The sequence below is a fragment of the Macaca fascicularis genome, chromosome 10 (assembly GCF_037993035.2).
Source record: "Macaca fascicularis isolate 582-1 chromosome 10, T2T-MFA8v1.1".
Taxonomy (NCBI): Eukaryota; Metazoa; Chordata; class Mammalia; order Primates; family Cercopithecidae; genus Macaca; species Macaca fascicularis.
Genome location: NC_088384.1, coordinates 69267024 through 69285481, shown reverse-complemented (window position 1 = coordinate 69285481; position 18458 = coordinate 69267024). Strand labels below are relative to the sequence as shown.

At 48.3% G+C, this 18458-nt stretch overlaps 1 protein-coding gene across 3 annotated transcripts in view; it reads right to left on the bottom strand.

Annotated features, from left to right (window-relative positions):
* Positions 1-11046: 11046 nt before the first annotated feature.
* The window catches only part of OVOL2 (ovo like zinc finger 2), a 34190-nt gene continuing 26778 nt past the window's right edge, over positions 11047-18458 (bottom strand). For all 3 annotated transcript variants that reach the window (XM_005568274.5, XM_045362462.3, XM_045362460.3), the window contains one exon: positions 11047-11853. In XM_005568274.5, the coding sequence (XP_005568331.3) occupies positions 11537-11853 (317 nt within the window). In that variant the 3' untranslated portion in view covers positions 11047-11536. The remainder of the gene's footprint in view (positions 11854-18458) is intronic.

Genomic DNA, 18458 nt, shown 5'->3' with positions numbered 1-18458 from the left:
AAATTAAATTTTCTAACAATGGCTACAGTTACCTATGTTCTCACAAGCTCTTCTAGAACCACTCCTCCCATCAAGAGAGTTTTCTTTTTTTCTTCTTTTCTTGAGACAGGGTCTCGCTCTGTTGCCCAGGCTGGAGTGCAGTGGTGCAATCTCAGCTCACTGCAACCTCCACCTTCTGGTTCAAGCAATTCTCATGCCTCAGCCTTCTGAGTAGCTGGGATTACAGGCACATGCCACCACACCCAGCTAAGTTTTGTATTTTTAGTAGAGATGGGGTTTCACCATGTTGGCCAGGCTGGTCTCGAATCCTGGCCTCAAGCCATCCACCTGCCTCGGCCTCCCAAAGTGCTGGGATTGCAGGCGTGAGCCACCACACCTGGCCAGGAGAGTTTTCTTTCTCTCCCCATGAATATGGGCCAGCCTTTCGTAACTGGCTTGTAATAAGCAGACTGTGACAGAAGCAATGCTGCCGGACTTTTGAGGCCAGCTCTTGATCTGTGACACAGCCTCCACCTGACTCTTCCTCTTAGAACCTTCTCCTTTGGAACCTACTATGTCCTTGGAGCCCAAGCCAGCCCACACAGAGAGAAACCATAAGGAGAGGTCCGTGGGGAGAGGAATCGAGGCCTCCAGCCAATCACCAGCATGAACTACCAGGTGCACAAGAGAACGGGCCTTCAGATGAAGCCCAGGACCCGGCCTTTGAGTCTTTCAGCTGAGGTCCCAGCCATGGTGGGGCAGGGAAAGCTGCTCCTGTGCCCCTATGCCAGGCCCTGTCCAAATCTTTGACCCACAGAATCCATAAGTTTGGGCCCATTTAGTTGCACAGCCCTAGTACCCAGAACACCTCATTTAATTTTTCTCTATAGTGTCTAACATAATGTGTATTTACTTGCTTCTCTATTGTCTACCCACACCCCCCACCAAGAGAACGTGAGTTCCTTGAAGGCAGAAACTTTTGTCTATTTTTTCTAGCCTCAGTATCTAGAAAAGTACCTAGCACACAGTGGGCACTTGAAAAATATTTGTTGAACAAATGAATTAAAGCAAACTGCTAATTAAAGAAAACTGCTCCTTACTATAATTCGCAACACCTTCTGCTGAGGCATGTGACCTTTTCCTGAAGAAAGTGTTCTCTGGTGTGTTTTGGACCAGCTCCCTGCTAAAAAATATCTCTTGTCAGCCATCTGGAAAATGATAAAGTTGGATCCATACCTCCCACTATACACCAGGAAATAGTCCAAGCGGATCAAAGATTTATACATGGTAAAATGAAGCCATTCAAGTCCTAGAAAAAAGCCCCGTAGCATTCTCATGTCGCCTTGGAGTAGGAAAGCCTTTCTAGCTACGACTCAGTCTCCAGCAGCCATTAAAGAAAAAGATGGGCCGGGTGCGGTGGCTCACACCTGTCACCCCAGCACATCGACTGCTTCAGCTCAGGAGTTCGAGACCAACCTGGGCAACATAGCAAGACCTCATCTCTACTGGAAAAAAAAAAAAAAAGAAAAGAAAAGAAAGGAAGGAAGGAAGAAAGAAAAAATGGATCAACTCAAAGTACATAAAAATCAAAAACTTCTGCTTGGTCACGAAAACAACAACAACAACAAAACAGAATGAGCAAAATCAGGCCAGGCGCGGTGGCTCACGCCTGTAATCCCAGTACTTTAGGGGGCCGAGGCGGGCAGATCATGAGGTCAGGAGTTTGAGACCAGCCTGGCTAACAGGGTGAAACTCCGTCTCTACTAAAAATACAAAAATTAGCCAGGTGTGCTGGTGAGTGCCTATAATCCCAGCTACTTGGGAGGCTGAGGCAAGAGAAGTGCTTGAACCTGGGAGGCGGAGGTTGCAGTGAGCCAAGACCACGCCATTGCACTCCAACCTGGGTGACAGAGTGAGACTCCGTCTCAAAACAAAAACAAAAAAACCAAAGAAACAAAAAACTTCTGGATATTAGGCAGGAAAAAAAAGATCAAGCTAGGCAGAAACCCAGTGGGAAAATGGGCATTCAGGCAGGCAGTTCACAGAAAACGGGACTATAAAGTCAGCCCTGTGTATCCAAGAGTTCTACATTGTGGATTCAACCAACCACAGGTTGAAAATATTTGGGGCCAGGAGCAGTGGCTCATGCCTGTAACCCTAGCACTTTGGGAAGCCGAGGTCAGAGGACTGCTTGAGACCAGCCTGGGAAACATAGTGAGACCCTGTCTATACAAAATATTAACAGGGCGTAATGGCACATGCCTGTAGTCCCAACTTCTCAGGAGGCTGAGGTAGGAAGATCACCTGAGCCTGGGAGGTCAAGGCGGCAGTGAGCCGAGATTGTGGCACTATACTCCAGCCTGGACAACAGAACGAGACCCTGTCTCAAAAAATAAAAAAAAAAGAAGGAAAAAAAAACTAATAAAAATAATATAAATAAAAAATAAAGCATAACTACTATTTATATAGCATTTACATAGTATTAGGTATTATAAGTAATCTAGAGATGATTTAAAGTACATGGAAGGGCTGGGTGTAGTGGCTTATGCCTGTAATCCTAGCACTTTGGGAGGATGGAGTGAGAGGATCACTTGAGTTCAGGAGTTTGAGACAAGCCTGGGCCACATAGTGAGACCTCATCTTTAAAAACACACACATATATGTGTGTATGTGTGTGTGTATATATGTGTATGTGTATATATGTGTATGTGTGTGTATATATATGTGTGTGTGTATATATATATAATTGGGTCACATCTATCAACATTATAAAAACCAGCAACTTACATCATAATGGGCCAAACTTCCTGATATATTTTGAAAAGATCCCCCAAACTCCTAGAAGTTATATATCCATATATATATATGGATACACACACACATACACACACATATATAAAGGATGTGTGTAGGTTATATGCAAATACTACACCTTTTTTTTTTTCTTTTTTTTTGAGATGGGGTCTTACTCTGTCACCCAGGCTGGAGTATAGTGGAGCGATCTCGGCTCACTGCAACCTCTGTCTCCCAGGCTCAAGTGATCCTCCCACCTCAGCCTCCTGAGTAGCTGGGACTACAGGCCTGTGCCACCAGCCTGGAAAATTTTTTGTCGTTTTGGTAGAGGTAGGGTTTTCCCACGTTGCCCAGGCTGGTCTTGAACTCCTGAGCTCAAGTGATCTGCCCGCCTTGGCCTCCCAAAGGGCTGGAATTACAGGTATGAGCCATAGTAACCAGCCAATACTACACCATTTTATATCAGGGACTTGAGCATCTGTGGATTTTGGTATCTGTAGGGGTCCTGGAACCAGTCCCACACACGTAGACTGTACAAATGACCGTTAATCATATGAAAAAACATTCACTCTCTCTCAAATATAACAAAAATATAAAATAAAACTACACTGAAAAACTATTTCTTCCATATCAGATTGGCAAACATCCCAAACCATGGCAAGACAGCACTGGCAGGGTGGTGAGGTCACGGGTACTCTCACACATCACAAACAGTACAACCTCCGGGTAGGGTAAATTGGGCCATATCCATCAACATTATAAAAACCAGCAGCTTACATCATAATAGGCCAAACTTCCTGATATGTTTTGAAAAAACTCCTAGAAGTTAGGCAGAGAAAAACACCAACACCCCAGTGGAAAAAGGGGCATTAAGGCAGTTCACAGAAGAAGGAACTACAAATGACCCTTAATTGTATGAAATTGTTAGCTCTAACCATTGCATTTCTGGGAATTTATCCCACAGATATATTTGCTCCTATATGAAATGACATATATATAAAGTTACTCATTATAGCCTTCTCCATAGTAGCAAAACATTGGAAATAATGTTACTGCCTATCAATAGAAGACTGATAGCCTAAATTATGGCACATCCGTATAATACAATACCAGATAGCTGTAAAGAAGAATAGGAACACTTTTTTTTTTTTTTTTTTTTTTTTTTTGAGATGGAGTCCCACTCTGTCACCCAGGCTGGAGTGCAGTGACACAATTTTGGCTCACTGCAACCTCTGCCTCCCAGGTTCAAGCAATTCTCTTGCCTCAACCTCCTGAGTAGCTGGGAGTAGAGGTACACACCACCATGCCTGGCTAATTTTTTTGTATGAGAACACTTTTTTGTACTATTTTGGAAAGAACTACTAGATGTACTATTAAAAGAAAAATGTATACATACCTACTACGTACCCACAACAATTAAAATTTAAAATTTAAAAAAAAGAAAAAAGAAAAATGTAAGGTGCCAAACAGTATGTATAGTATGCTATCTGCTAATTAAAATGCTAAAAGAAGAAGAAACAGTGGACAGCAAGAATACACACATTCATGTTTGCTTATATATGGTTAAAGAAACAGGAAAGTTACAAGAGGAGCTAATAACAGTGGTTAATTACAAAGGTAGAGGCTTGGCAGATAAGGGACTCATTTGCAGATACGACTTTCCTTTGTGTACATTTTTATATATTATTGTATTTCTTCTGAAAATGCCACATAATTTGCAATAAGTGATTCACTCCTTAGCTCCAAAAGCAAGTCCTTTATCAAAATGCAAATGTTCCAGAGGGATGTAGCCAGATTCTGTGGACCTCAGTCTTTTTCACCCCTAAGAATCTGTCCCTGTGATTTCTCTCTTCCCCTGCTTGGAGACCTTTAGAGAGCCAGCATGCAGCTGCTCAGAGCACTGACTACTAAACAGCCCACAATCGCTATTGCTGGAAATGCCCAGTGGTTATGCCTTCCCTGACCAGGGATAGCCCATAGCTGATGATGGGCCCCCTTGCCTCAAGGTGGGACAACTTCAGTCGTGCCATTCATACTCCAGAGGTGCCGGGAATCAGGCCAAGGCTGGACGTCAGCTGACCCTGTATCTTTGCTGAGTTCCTTCCTCTGCTGTACCTCACTTCCCTCACCTCCTTCTTGATTTCTCCTGAGAGCCTCCCTCAATAAATCACTTACCCCAGAATCCTCGTCTCAGACTCCGCTTCTAGGACCCAACTTAAGACATTCACAAAATAAATCACATTGATTGAAAACAGATCCCTTTCTCTAAAATGAAAGACCAGTAGGCACTTCTGACTAGCCCAAGTGTCAGCATATCCGCACGGTGCTGAACTAACACCAACCTAAAGCAGATAGTGCTGGGTGGACTCGGTACAAGTTATAGCCCATGGGTCTCCATCCCCAGCACCTTCAGACCCAAGGCTCCAGGGCTGCCAGCCTGAGAACCCTAAGTCATGATTTTGGGCCCTTTGGCTGGATTTCCAAGCAACTGGCTGAGAGCAGGACAGGTAAATAGAGTTGGGAGGAGGAGGGAGCAAAAAAGGCTAGAGTGGATGTCAGTTGGCTTTGACTGCCAATATCCAGTCGCCCACCATAATCCATCCCCATTCTGCTGCACAGAAGTGTTGTGGCTGAGATGCCTGCTTTTCTCCACCTCTCTAGTTAATGTGACTAAATTCTCCCTATGGAATGGGAATGGAAGGGCCATACCCAGGCCAGTGTCTTCAGGTAGGGGCTGTGACCTTTCCACACCTGTACCAGACACAATCATCATCTCATCGCTGGGTTTTGCCAGCTTTTAGGTCTATGTGCTGAAAGTTGCTTACAGCTAACCTCCGGAGATTTTCCTGGCACAGGAAGCATGCTTGGCCAGTGCACAGGGCAAGTTGGAAGGGCCCTAATGTCAGCAGCCTTCAACCAATGATGGATGGAAAGTTGCGGACAGTGTCCTACGCATCTGCAGTGGGATAACTCGGAGACGTGTGCTGTACTGCCTCCCAGAGGGCCCAGGGCGATTAAGCACAGTTACCCACAGCAGTAACTTCCTTGATTCTGTTCCCCACATGGGCACTTTTCTTCCTGTCACACCTCCCCAATCCCCTGCAGATACTTTCTGGGATTGCTTCCTAAACAATCCACTTGAACTTTAATCCTTGCCTCAGCATTGACTTCTGGGTGAACTAAAAATACATTTTAAAAAGGAGAGACCAGGGCCTTAAGAAGAGCCCAAATTGTTGAGCTCCCTGCCAAGTCACCCCCAGGTGTCTCTGCCCACCAGCCTGTGTGAGACCCTCAGTGCAGGTTTTCCCAATCCGTTGTTTGTTCTTCCACCCAACACTCAAGATTTGCTTCTTCAAGACAACTCTCCTATCAGCTGAGACCCACAGAAACCCAGCTTCTACCACGCATATGATGGCATTATCTTAGGGCATGGCAGATAATCACAAGGAAAAACTCTGGGCCCTCAAATGATGGCATGGAGACCTCCCAACCCAGAACAACTACGTGAGAAACAACACTCTCTCTTCTTTAAGCCGTAGGTGTGTTGGGAATCTTTGTTACAGCAGCCATGCCTGATCTGGTTTTTTGTTTTGTTTTGTTTTAGAGATGGAGTCTTGCTCTGTCGCCAGGCTGGAGTGCAGTGGCACCATCTCAGCTCACTGCAACCTCTGCCTCCCCGGTTCAAGCGATTCTCGTGCCTCAGCCTCCTGAGTAGCTGGGACTACAGGCACATGCCACCACCACGCCCAGCCGATTTTTGTAGTTTTAGTAGAGATGGGGTTTCACCATGTTGGTCAGCCTGGTTTCAAACTCCTGACCTCAACTGATCCTCCCGCCTTGGCCTCCCAAAGTGCTGGGATTACAGGTGTGAGCCACTGCACCCAGCCCAGCCATGCCTTATCTTTTTTTTTTTTTTTCTTTTTTTGAGACGGAGTCTCGCTTTGTTGCCCAGACTGGAGTGCAGTGGCGCAATCTCGGCTCACTGCAAGCTCCACCTCCCGGGTTCACGCCATTCTCCTGCCTCAGCCTCCGAGTAGCTGGGACTACAGGCGCCCGCCACCTCGCCCGGCTAATTTTTTGTATTTTTAGTAGAGACGGGGTTTCACCGTGTTAGCCAGGACGGTCTCGATCTCCCGACCTTGTGATCCGCCCGCCTCGGCCTCCCAAAGTGCTGGGATTACAGGCATGAGCCACCGCGCCCGGCCTAGCCATGCCTTATCTTAACTAGCATAGCCACCCAACATCCACTTCCTCTTCTGGCCATGGCGTCCTGATTTTCTGCTGGAGAATCCCTTTCCCACTGATCCCAGACCAGGGGTGTAGCTGACCTGGGCTCTCTCCACTCAGTTCAGGGGAGGGAGGGGCTTGGGCCTGGGATAAGAGAGCCACACATTTCCCAGGGCACAGTAATTAGTTGAGGGTGGGTCCCAGAGCCAAATCTGCCCAAGATCTTAGCCTGAAAGAGAAACCCTCCTACTGAGTGACTGCACTGTGAGGCAGAAGTCCAGAGCTGTGGGTGGCCATCCAGCCTCCATTTGCGCCTGCCTGAGAAAGAAGTCACTATGGGGGAAATTGAGCTAAAAGATGGAGAGGGAGGTAGGAGAAGATGACATCACATAAGCACCAGATCTGGCCACCCCTGAAACTGGAACAACCCTAGGCTTTTCAGCTACTACATTCCCTTTTCTGCTAAATTTGTTTTACACTGGATTTCTGTCCCTTGCAACCAAGAGCTCTGTTTAATAAAAACCTGACCCTAAAGAGAATGTTAGCTGATTCACAATTCCCTGTGCAAAACAGGCACAGGCCAGCTGCCCCAGCCTGTCATTTGGATATTCCCTTCTAAGAATGCTCACTTTGGTGTCTACATGACCCAGATAACCAAGGAGAAAGCAAATCAACCGCCTTCCAGCGGTGCCTTCCTAGGCAGCAGGTACTAAGAGAGAACACAATGTTAGTACTCTGCCCTCTGGAGTCAGGGTTGAGCCTCAGCGCTGGCTGTCCTGGGAGGCTGCACCTGTGACACTTGAGTGCCAGCTTCAACCCTTGCTGCTGCTGCTGATGCCTGACTGGGGCCATTTAGACTGTTTTGTGCCACAGCCTCAGCCCAGAAACCCGGAACGTCAGATGAGGCAGGGCAGGGCCCCATGGTCCCTGAAACTTGCCAGTTCAAACACTGGAGGGGTGAGGACCCCCTAGTCAGCCCTGGTCTCATACCTGCCTCTGCATGGTCCCAGTCCAGCCTGAGGCCTTTGCTTTCTTTTTTGAAGGGAGGGTGAGGAGAGAGGGGGAAAACAGAGGTGTTCTGACTAGACTTAGGATTCCTGGCCTCTGCCTCTGACCGCCAGAGGACAGCCTCTGCAGTTGCCTCATCTACTCATGGAAACAGGGATGTGACCCCAGGGGCGCTCTGAGGATTCTTCCAGAAAACATCTGCCCAGTGAGGGCTACCTAGCTCACTGCCCAAAAAGCGTTTGTTTCCTTTCCTTCTGGAACAAAAGCACTGAATTGAAAGAGAAATGTTGACTCAAGCTATAGGATATGTCACTTAAAATGTCCAGATCTTGGCATAACGCCTGGCGCACAGTGTGGGAGAGGAGAGAAGGTGGAAGGAAAGGAGGGAGGGGAAAGGGAAGAGAGGAGGAAGCGGGGAGAGAGAAAATAAGACAAGGGCCTCCTCATCTGGGTGTTTCCCTAGACCAAGAAGTGGCCCAGGTGGTGCCCAGGGGACAGGGAGTGGGCAAAAAAAGACAATGGGGTGTAGGTGATCGGGGTATAGGTGATCAGGATGTAGGTGATGGGGTGTAGAAGACTGGGGTATAGGTAATGGGGTATAGATGATCAAGGAGTAGGTGATGGGGTGTAGGTGATGGGGTCAAGGTGATCAAGGTGTAGGTGATGGGATGTTGGTGATTGGGGTGTAGGTGATCAGGGTGTAAGTGATGGGGTATAGGTGGTGGGGTGTAGGTGACCGGGGTGTAGATGATCAGGGTGTAGATGATGGGGTGTAGGTGATGGGGTGTAGGTGATGCGGGTATAGGTGATGGGGTATAGGTGATGGGGGTCAAGGTGATCGAGGTGTAGCTGATGGGTTGTTGGTGATCAGGGTGTAGGTGATCAGGGTGTGATGGGGTATAGGTGATGGGGTGTAGGTGATGGGTTGTGGGTTATGAGGTGTAGGTGATGGGGTGTAGGTGATCAGGGTGTAGGTGATGGGGTGTAGGTGATTTGGGTGTAGGTGATTTGGGTGTAGGTCATCAGGGTATAGGTGATGGGATGTAGGTGATTGGGGTCAAGGTGATAGAGGTGTAGGTGATGGGGTGTTGGTGATCAGGGTGTAGGTGATGGGGTATAAGTGATTGGGGTATAGGTCATCAGAGTGTAGGTGACCAGGGTATAGGTGATTGGGGTGTAGGTGATGGAGTGTAGATGATCGAGGTGTAGGTGATGGGATATAGGTGATCAGGGTGTAGGTGATCAGGATGTAGGTGATGGGGTGTTGGTGATTGGGGTGTAGGTGATTGGGGTATAGGTGATGGGATGTAGGTGATGAGGGTATAGGTGATGGGTGTAGATGATTGAGGTGTAGGTGATGGGGTATAGGTGATGGGGGTCAAGGGGGTCAAGGTGATCAAGGTGTAGGTGATGGGGTATTGGTGATCAGGGTGTAGGTGATCAGGGTGTGATGGGGTATAGGTGATGGGGTGTAGGTGATGGGGTGTAGGTGATGAGGTGTAGGTGATGGGGTATAGGTGATCGGAGTGTAGGTGATGGGATGTAGGTGATTGGGGTCAAGGTGATAGAGGTGTAGGTGATGGGGTATAGGTGATCAGGGTGTGATAGGGTATAGGTGATGGGGTGTAGGTCATCGGGGTGTAGGTGATCAGGGTGTGATAGGGTATAGGTGATGGGGTGTAGGTCATCGGGGTGTAGGTGATCAGGGTGCGATAGGGTATAGGTGATGGGGTGTAGGTGACTAGGGTATAAGTGATTGGGGTATAGGTGATCAGGGTGTAGGTGATGGAGTGTAGATGATCGTGGTGTAGGTGATGGGTTATAGGTGATCGGGGTGTAGGTGATGGGATGTAGGTGATTGGGGTCAAGGTGATAGAGGTGTAGGTGATGGGGTGTTGGTGATCAGGGTGTAGGTGATGTGGTGTAAGTGATTGGGGTGTAGGTCATCAGGGTGTAGGTGACCAGGGTATAGGTGATGGGGTGTAGGTGATCGGGGTCAAGGTGATTGAGGTGTACGTGATGGGATGTTGGTGACCAGGGTGTAGGTGATCAGGATGTAGGTGATGGGGTGTTGGTGACCATGGTGTAGGTGATCAGGGTGTAGGTGATGGGGTGTAGGTGATTGGAGTATCTGTGATAGGGATGTAGATGATCAGGGTGTTGGTGACTGGGGCGTAGGTGATTGGGGTATAGGTGATCTGAACTTCCTACTCAATTCAGGCAGCAGCTCCCAGCCTGAGGCAATACCCCCCAGGCAGACAGGATGAGGAAACCTCCTCCCCCGCCCCGCATGGCCAGCTGCGCACATTTTACCCTATCAGGGTCTTGCCTCCCATGGCTCTGACGCAGGCCTTCAAGGTGAGGAGATGGAGGTAGCAGAGGTCACTGCACTCGGCTGTCACGCACCCTGAGGGAACTCCTGGCATTGTTATCCCGCCTGTAAGTGAGGAGCCAGCATTCCTCATTCTCCAGGGTTGGCCCCAAAGCCCATTCAAGGGAGGGAGAAGAGCCTTCAGCCAGCGCATCCTAACCGCAGAAAGTCAAGACCTCTGCAGAAAAAGAGACCAGGCCCATAAAAAGAGACCCAAGAGTTGAGTTCCCTGCCATGCCACCCCCAGGCATCTCTGCCCACCAGCCTGCGTGAGCCAGCCCCTCAGTGCACGTTTTTCCAATTGGCCATTTGTTCTTCCACCCAACACTCAAGTTTGCTTCTCAGCCTGGACTACATAGCAAAACTCCATCTCTACAAAAAATACAAAAATTAGCTGGGCATAGTGGCATGCACCTGTAGTCCCAGCTACTTGGGAGGCTGAAGTGGGAGGATTACCTGAGCCTGGGAGGTCAAGGCTGCAGTGAGCCATGATCGTTCCACTGCACTCCAGCCTGGGCAACAGAGTGAGAACTTGTCTCAAGAACAAAAAAAAAAAAGAGAGGAAGTTCTGCTTCTTCAAACCCACACAACTAATACAAAGTAATCAACCTCCCCACCTCAATAACCTGAAATTAAACATCACACAATAAGCCCTGAACAAAGAGCTGTAGGTCAATGTTCCATTTTGCTTTTAAAAGCTTCACAAGAACATTTCATTTATTAAAATAGTTTCTGTAAACTCTTTCAGAATAACAAAATTCATTTTCCTTGCTTAAACAGCATTTCAAGTAGAAGTATTTTTATTTCAAGGCACCATAAAATGATGATCTCTCTAAGAAATACCTCTCCTTCCATGTGTGAAAATCCTTGGGGGGGAAAAAAAAATCCCACACGGTGTTCTTGGCCATCAGGATCATTGAAAACAAACTTTGGTGAATGCGAGCAACTGCGCCAGACAGGACACAGGTTACAGGGCCTGATGTCACTACGGTAACTGATAACCTTGGAACGGACCCTACTGCTGATGTTTCAAAAGGACACAGAGGTGAACTGGTCACTTCTAATTAAGAAGAGCCAGCGGGGTGGGGGACGCTGAAAACCAAAAATCCACGTAGACATACGTGGCAGTGTGAACGTCTGTCCTCCCCTTCCTTCTCCTCACTTCCTCTCCTCCTCCTCACTCAGGCTGGTATTCTCCTGGTGTGCGGACGTCAGCTTGCCCTGCAAAAGGGCTGCCAGTTTTTTCGATGTCTTTTTGAGAAACGAGCTGCCCGGGTGAGCACTGTTCACGTGAAGGTACAGGTCCTCCTGGGTGGGGCCCGTGTAGCCGCAATCCTCGCAGACGTAGAGCTTGTCCCGCCGCTGCTTATAGGCGTACTGCTGCTGCACCCCGTGGATCTTCTTCAGGTGGGACTCCAGAGAGCAGCGCTGGGTGAAGGCTTTATTGCAGACGTTGCATTTGTAGGGACGAATACCTGCAAGGACGAGAGACAGAAACAGCATTGATTGGTCATGGCCAAGCCAGAACCACCCAACTATGAAGCCAGTAAAAGTCATCCTGACCAAGGATTCATGGCAGCATGAGGACAATGGTTACAGCAGGAGACAAAACTGTCTACAAAAAATCATAGCGTCCACCTGAGCAAACCTAACACAAACAGATGCCAACATAGGGAAAAAAGCCAAAAACAAACAAACAAACAAACAAACAAAAACCACCGGCTTATGGGAGGAAGATTTTTATTCTTCCAACTCGCATACCTTAACGTTTTCATATTATTGTGAGCAAAGTAAACTTTTAAAAAAAAAATTACTTCAGGTCAGGTGCAGTGGCTTACGCCTGTAATCCTAGCACTTTGGGAGGCCAAGGCGGGCAGATCACTTGAGGCTAGGAGTTCGAGACCAGCCTGGCCAACATAGTGAAACCCCATCTCTACTGAAAACACAAAAAACTAGCCAGGCATGGTGGTGAGCACCTGTAGTCCCAGCAGCTCGGGAGGCTGAGGCAGGAGAATCACTGGAACCCGGGAGGCAGAGGTTGCAGTGAGCCAAGATCGAGCCACTGCACTCCAGCCTGGGCAACAGTGAGACTCCATTAAAAAAAAAAAATTAATTTGGGTTTTCCCAGAAACAGAGCCTGGGACAAAGATTCTAGTACCAGTAGTTTATTTGAGAGGTGATCCTGGGAATAACCTATAGGGCAACCAAGATGTGAGGCAGGGAGGGGTAGGATCCAGTACAGGGGGAGCTACCCAGCCAGTTACCAGGGTCCAGTCCTGTTGTGCAATGCAGGGAGACAGTGTGGCACACGCCTTGGCGTCATCTTGCCCCTCCAGGAGCTGAGGTCAGTCACTGGCTGCCGGCTGCTCCTGGGTGGCTTTGATTCTCCATCCCCAGCACTTCTGCCTGCCTTGTGCAGACACACTGGGCTCCAGCAGGAAACCTCTCCAGCAGAGGTGCAAGCGTGGGCAGTTGCCACTTGGACTGGTGTGCCCAGAAATGGCAGATGCCCAGGCCATTGGCAGGATACTGAGGCATTTGTTGCAGTTATGAAAATCATTTCCAAACAAGATATGCTGGCGTTAGAACTGGGCTAACATTAGACCTGCCTTCTAGCTGAGATTTCACAGGTACAATATAGAGCAGGGAGTTCAGCCTCATCAAAGCACTGCCGCTCCTACCTCCATGACTGGTACTCACCCTGATGTGTGTGTGGCAGAATGTCAGATAAAGAATATAAACATGGACTCTGCGTGTATGCAACAGACTATTTGGATGAGCTTGGACAGTGCAGTATTTTACATACTTGCCAGAGCCTCAGAATCACCTGGAGAGCTTTTGAAAATCTTAACTCACTTCTCCTAAGACCAACTCAGTGGGTCTGGGGTAGGAATCAGGAATCTATTTATTTATTTATTTATTTATTTATTTATTTGAGACAGAGTCTGGCTCTGTTGCCCAGGCTGGAGTGCAGTGGCGAGATCTCGGCTCACTGCAAGCTCTGCCTCCCGGGTTCACACCATTCTCCTGCCTCAGCCTCCCGAGTAGCTGGGACTACAGGAGCCTGCTACCATGCCCAGCTAATTTTTGTATTTTTAGTAGGGACTGGGTTTCACCGTGTTAGCCAGGATGGTCTCGATCTCCTGACCTCATGATCCGCCCGCCTCGGCCTCCCAGAGTGCTGGGATTATAGGCGTGAGCCAACGTGCCAGGCCCAGCAATCTATTTTTAACAAACGTCACTGGATATTCCAGTGTTTAACTTGGCTTTCAAGAGCTACCTATTGGCCGGGCGCGGTGGCTCAAGCCTGTAATCCCAGCACTTTGGGAGGCCGAGACGGGCGGATCACGAGGTCAGGAGATCGAGACCATCCTGGCTAACACAGTGAAACCCCGTCTCTACTAAAAAATACAAAAAACTAGCCGGGCGAGGTGGTGGGCGCCTGTAGTCCCAGCTACTCGGGAGGCTGAGGCAGGAGAATGGCGTGAACCCGGGAGACGGAGCTTGCAGTGAGCCGAGATCCGGCCACTGCACTCCAGCCTGGGCGACAGAGCGAGACTCCGTCTCCAGAAAAAAAAAAAAAAAGAGCTACCGATTATGGTCTTTAAGATTCTGGTTGTGGTCTTGCCTGAGGTCACGTAAGGTAGTGGCAGGGCAGAGACCTCAGAGCACACCCAGCTCAGTACCCTCCACCAGCAAAGGTCACCCCTCGAGCCAGTGGCTGAACAGGAGGCTCACACTCAAAAAGAAGGTTGGGATTTAAAGATGGAACAATAGACACTGGGGACTACCAGAGGGAGGGGCCAAGGGCTGAGAGACTCCCCATTGGGTATTATGTGCACTACCTTGGTGACGGGATCATCTGGACCTCAAATCTTAGCGTCATGCAATGTACCCATATAAACAGACCTGCACATGTATCCCCTGAATCTAAAATCAAAGTTGAATTTTTTTTTTTTAAAAGGTTGAGACTGGTATGTGAGAGAAGCAAGCACACTAAGCCGAAATCTCACATGACAGATTCTAGGAAATTCCTGTAGGTCATATCAACAAGTTTTATTGGGCTTTAAGAAACGAATTGTCTGGGTGCTGCACAGTGACTCATATCTGTGATCCTAGCACTTTGGGAGGCTGAGGTGGGTGGATCACCTGAGGTCAGGAGTTTGAGACCAGCCTGGAAATACCCCGTCTCTACTAAAGATACAGAAATTAGATAGGCAGGGCGGCACATGCCTATAATCCCAGTTACTGGGGAGGCTGAGGCAGAAGAATTGCTTGAACCCAGGAGGCAGAGGTTGCAGTCAGTCGAGATTGTGCCACTGCACTCCAGCCTGGGCGACAGAGCGAGACTCCGTCTCCAAAAAAAATAAATAAGTAAGTAAGTAAGTAAATAAATAAATAAATAAAATTAAGAAATCACCATAGTAAGGTCTAACTTAGGCTCTCAAAGAGAGGCTATGGCTGTGAAGGAGACACAGTCACAAAAGCATGGAAGCTGAGAGAGGGTGAATATGGTACTGGGGGTGCATGGAGCACAAAGGGGCCACTGCCACAGCTATGAGACCATCTTAGAGCCTAGAGACAGGAGGGATGCCACCTGGAGGAACCTGCAGATCCTGTACAGATTCCTGGACCTGCCTGAGGGACCCCAGGCACTAGGTCAGGGGCTGGGACTAGGAAGCTGCAGTTTCATTTTTTTTTTTTTTTTGAGACGGAGTCTCGCTCTGTAGCCCAGGCTGGAGTGCAGTGGCCGGATCTCAGCTCACTGCAAGCTCCGCCTCCCAGGTTCACGCCATTCTCCGGCCTCAGCCTCCCGAGTAGCTGGGACTACAGGCGCTGCCACCTCGCCCGGCTATTTTTTGTATTTCTTAGTAGAGACGGGGTTTCACCGTGTTAGCCAGGATGGTCTCGATCTCCTGACCTCGTGATCCGCCCATCTCGGCCTCCCAAAGTGCTGGGATTACAGGCTTGAGCCACCGCGCCCGGCCTTGCAGTTTCATTTTTAATATTTTATTTTATTTTATTGAGACTGAGTCTTGCTCTGTCACTCAGGCTGAAATGCAGTGGCACAATCTCGGCTCACCGCAACCTCTGCTTCCTGAGTTCAAGCAATTCTCCTGCCTCAGCCTCCCGAGTAGCTGGGACTACAGGTGCCCACCACCACAGCCAACTAATTTTTTTTTTTTTTTTTTTTTTGAGACAGAGTCTCTGTGTTGCCCCGGCTGGAGTGCAGTGGCGCGATCTCGGCTCACTGCAAGCTCTGCCTCCCGGGTTCACGCCATTCTCCTGCCTCAGCCTCCTGAGTAGCTGGGACTACAGGCGCCCGCCACCACGCCCGGCTAATGTTTTGTATTTTTAGTAGAGACGGGGTTTCACCATGTTAGCCAGGATGGTTTCGATCTCCTGACCTGGTGATCCGCCAGCCTCTGCCTCCCAAAGTGCTGGGATTACAGGTGTGAGCCACCGTGCCAGGCACAGCCAGCTAATTTTTGCATTTTTAGTACAGACAGGGTTTCACAGTGTTGGCCAGGCTGGTGTCAAACTCCTGACCTCAGGTGATTCACCTGCCTTGGCCTCCCGAAGTGCTGAGATTACAGGCATGAACCACTGTGCCTGGCCCTAATATTTACCTTCTATTAAAATATAAAAAATAGGCTGGGTGCAGTGGCTCAGGCCTGTAATCCCAGCACTTTGGGAGGCCAAGCTGGGTGGACTGTGAGGTCGGGAGTTCGAGACTTGCCTGGCCAACACAGTGAAACTCCGTCTCTACTAAAAATACAAAAATCAGCCTGATGTGGTGGCCCACATCTGTAATCTCAGCTACCTGGGAGAATGAGGCATGAAAATTGCTTGAACCCAGCACACAGAGATTGCAGTGAGCTGAGATAGTGCCACTGCACTCCAGCCTGGGCAATAAAGCGAGACCCTGTCTCAAAATAAATAAATAAATAAATAAACAAAATAAATAATAAAAGGTTACTATTAATAGTTGTTTAAATTTAAAAGTAATATACCCCCAGTTTTATGGTGAAAAACAGCAGTAAATTAAAAAAAAAAAAAACAGAAAAGATCCCTTTGTCACCCATGTACCTCTCCTTCCCTAGTCCTGACTCTCAAGTTTCTTGTGATGCTTCATGTTTTCTACAAATTATATATACATACATTTTATTTTATTTTATTTTTTAAGAAGGAGGCTCGCTCTGTCTCCCAGGCTGCAGTGCAGTGGCACGATCTTGGCTCACTGCAACCTCCGCCTCCTGGGTTCAAGCGATTCTCCTGCCTCAGCCTCCCAAATAGCTGAGACCACAGGTGCCTGCCACAATGTCCAGCTAACTTTTGTAATTTTTTAGTAGAGACCGGGTTTCACCATATTGGCCAGGCTGATTTTGAACTCCTGATCTCAGGAGATCCACCTGCCTCGGCCTCCCAAAGTGCTGGGATGACCGGCGTGAGCCACCACACATATATATTTTAAGATTAATAAATATATGTCATCTCTGGGTGTTGCCTGAGCAGGAGAATTTTTTAAAGCTTCCCCAGGAAGCTCTAGTGTGCAGCCAAGTATGAAAACGAGCGTTCTAAATAAATGCACATTCACACTGGCATATGCACGTATGTATATTTTTCTGAAACATAAACCTGGGGTTCTGGAGAGAAAGTCTGGAGGGTGGTGAAAGCTTACACTTGTCATTGCGTCCCTGTCTGTACTACTTCCCACCTCCAACCACCTGCCAGTATTAATGATAATAATTTTCATATTAACTGTGGTTCCTCCTGGGCAGTGGAATGACAATGAATCTCCCACCTTTTCTCTTAAAACTATTCTAGGATAGGTGCATGGCTCACGCCTGTAATCCCAGCACTTCGGCAGGCCAAGGCAGGAGGAGCTCTTGAGTCCAGGAGTTCGAGACCAGCGTGGCGAACATGGGGAGATCCCCATCTCTACAAAAAACTAAAAAATTAGCTTGGTATGGTGGCATGCCCCTGTGGTCCCAGCTACTCAGTAGGCTAAGGTGGGAGAAATGTCTTGAACCTAGGAGTTCAAGGTTACAGTGAGCCATGATTGCACCACTGCACTCCAGCCTGGGTGACAGAGTCAGATCCTATCTCAAAAAAACAAAAAACAAACAAACCAAAAAACCCTCACCAATCAAGGTTAAGAAAGTTTTAAGGCAATATTTAAAAAATCAAAATATTGAATGTATGAATGAACTCTATTGGTACCAGGAAAGAAAGGTCACATCTTTGGGACTAGTTTTCCACATAGGCAAGGGCTACAGACTTCCCTCCTAAGGAATGCACCCGCTCTAGCTTTCATGTTTCCACTGTAACGCAGACTCGGTGTTTTCCTGGCCTTCTAGGCCCACGCAGCAGGGAGTAGCTGGCTCCCACTATTCAACAGATCAAGCAGCAAACCTGACTTCAAACCTTCAGCTCGTCAGCAGAAATATTAGTTGCTCCTTTCACTAGTTAGTAGAAATAACCCGCTGCTGTTTCAAAACATCCAAACTAAAAATATGGGGAAGCTGGCACACTTACATCAGGGTTTAACCTGGATACAACCAACTCCTGGAGGTTCCCATCCTCCAAGGTGATCTGCCCCCTAGGAGAGGCCAGCCAGGCCACCACTCAGCCCCGTGTGCACAGGGCCACATCTCCTTCCTCTCTTCAGTCAACACATCCTTTGAGCATCTTCTATGAGCAGAGTACCCAGCAAGGCCTGGATAGCAAAGTCTAGAAGATTCCAAAGCCCTCCATCATGCCAACAACAGAGATGATGGCAGTGGGGGATTTTTTTCCAGGGAAGGGGTGGAATTAGAGCCTGGTTTGGAAGATGAGTGACTCGCAGGCAGAGATGGAAAGGAGACGTAGGCCCCAAAAGCTCTAGTTATGGCACTTCTGACTTTTGCCAAATGCACTGCTCTGGGCCCCAGCATTTCTGCTTCCCAATTTTCTAGTGTAAACGCCACCATTCACCCCTCATTCATTGGTGCGGGCACTGCCATGCGGCAGCCCCTTGGTGACCCTTTCTAGGTTTGGGAACAAGCACCTCCCTCCCAGAGCACCCCCATCACCCACA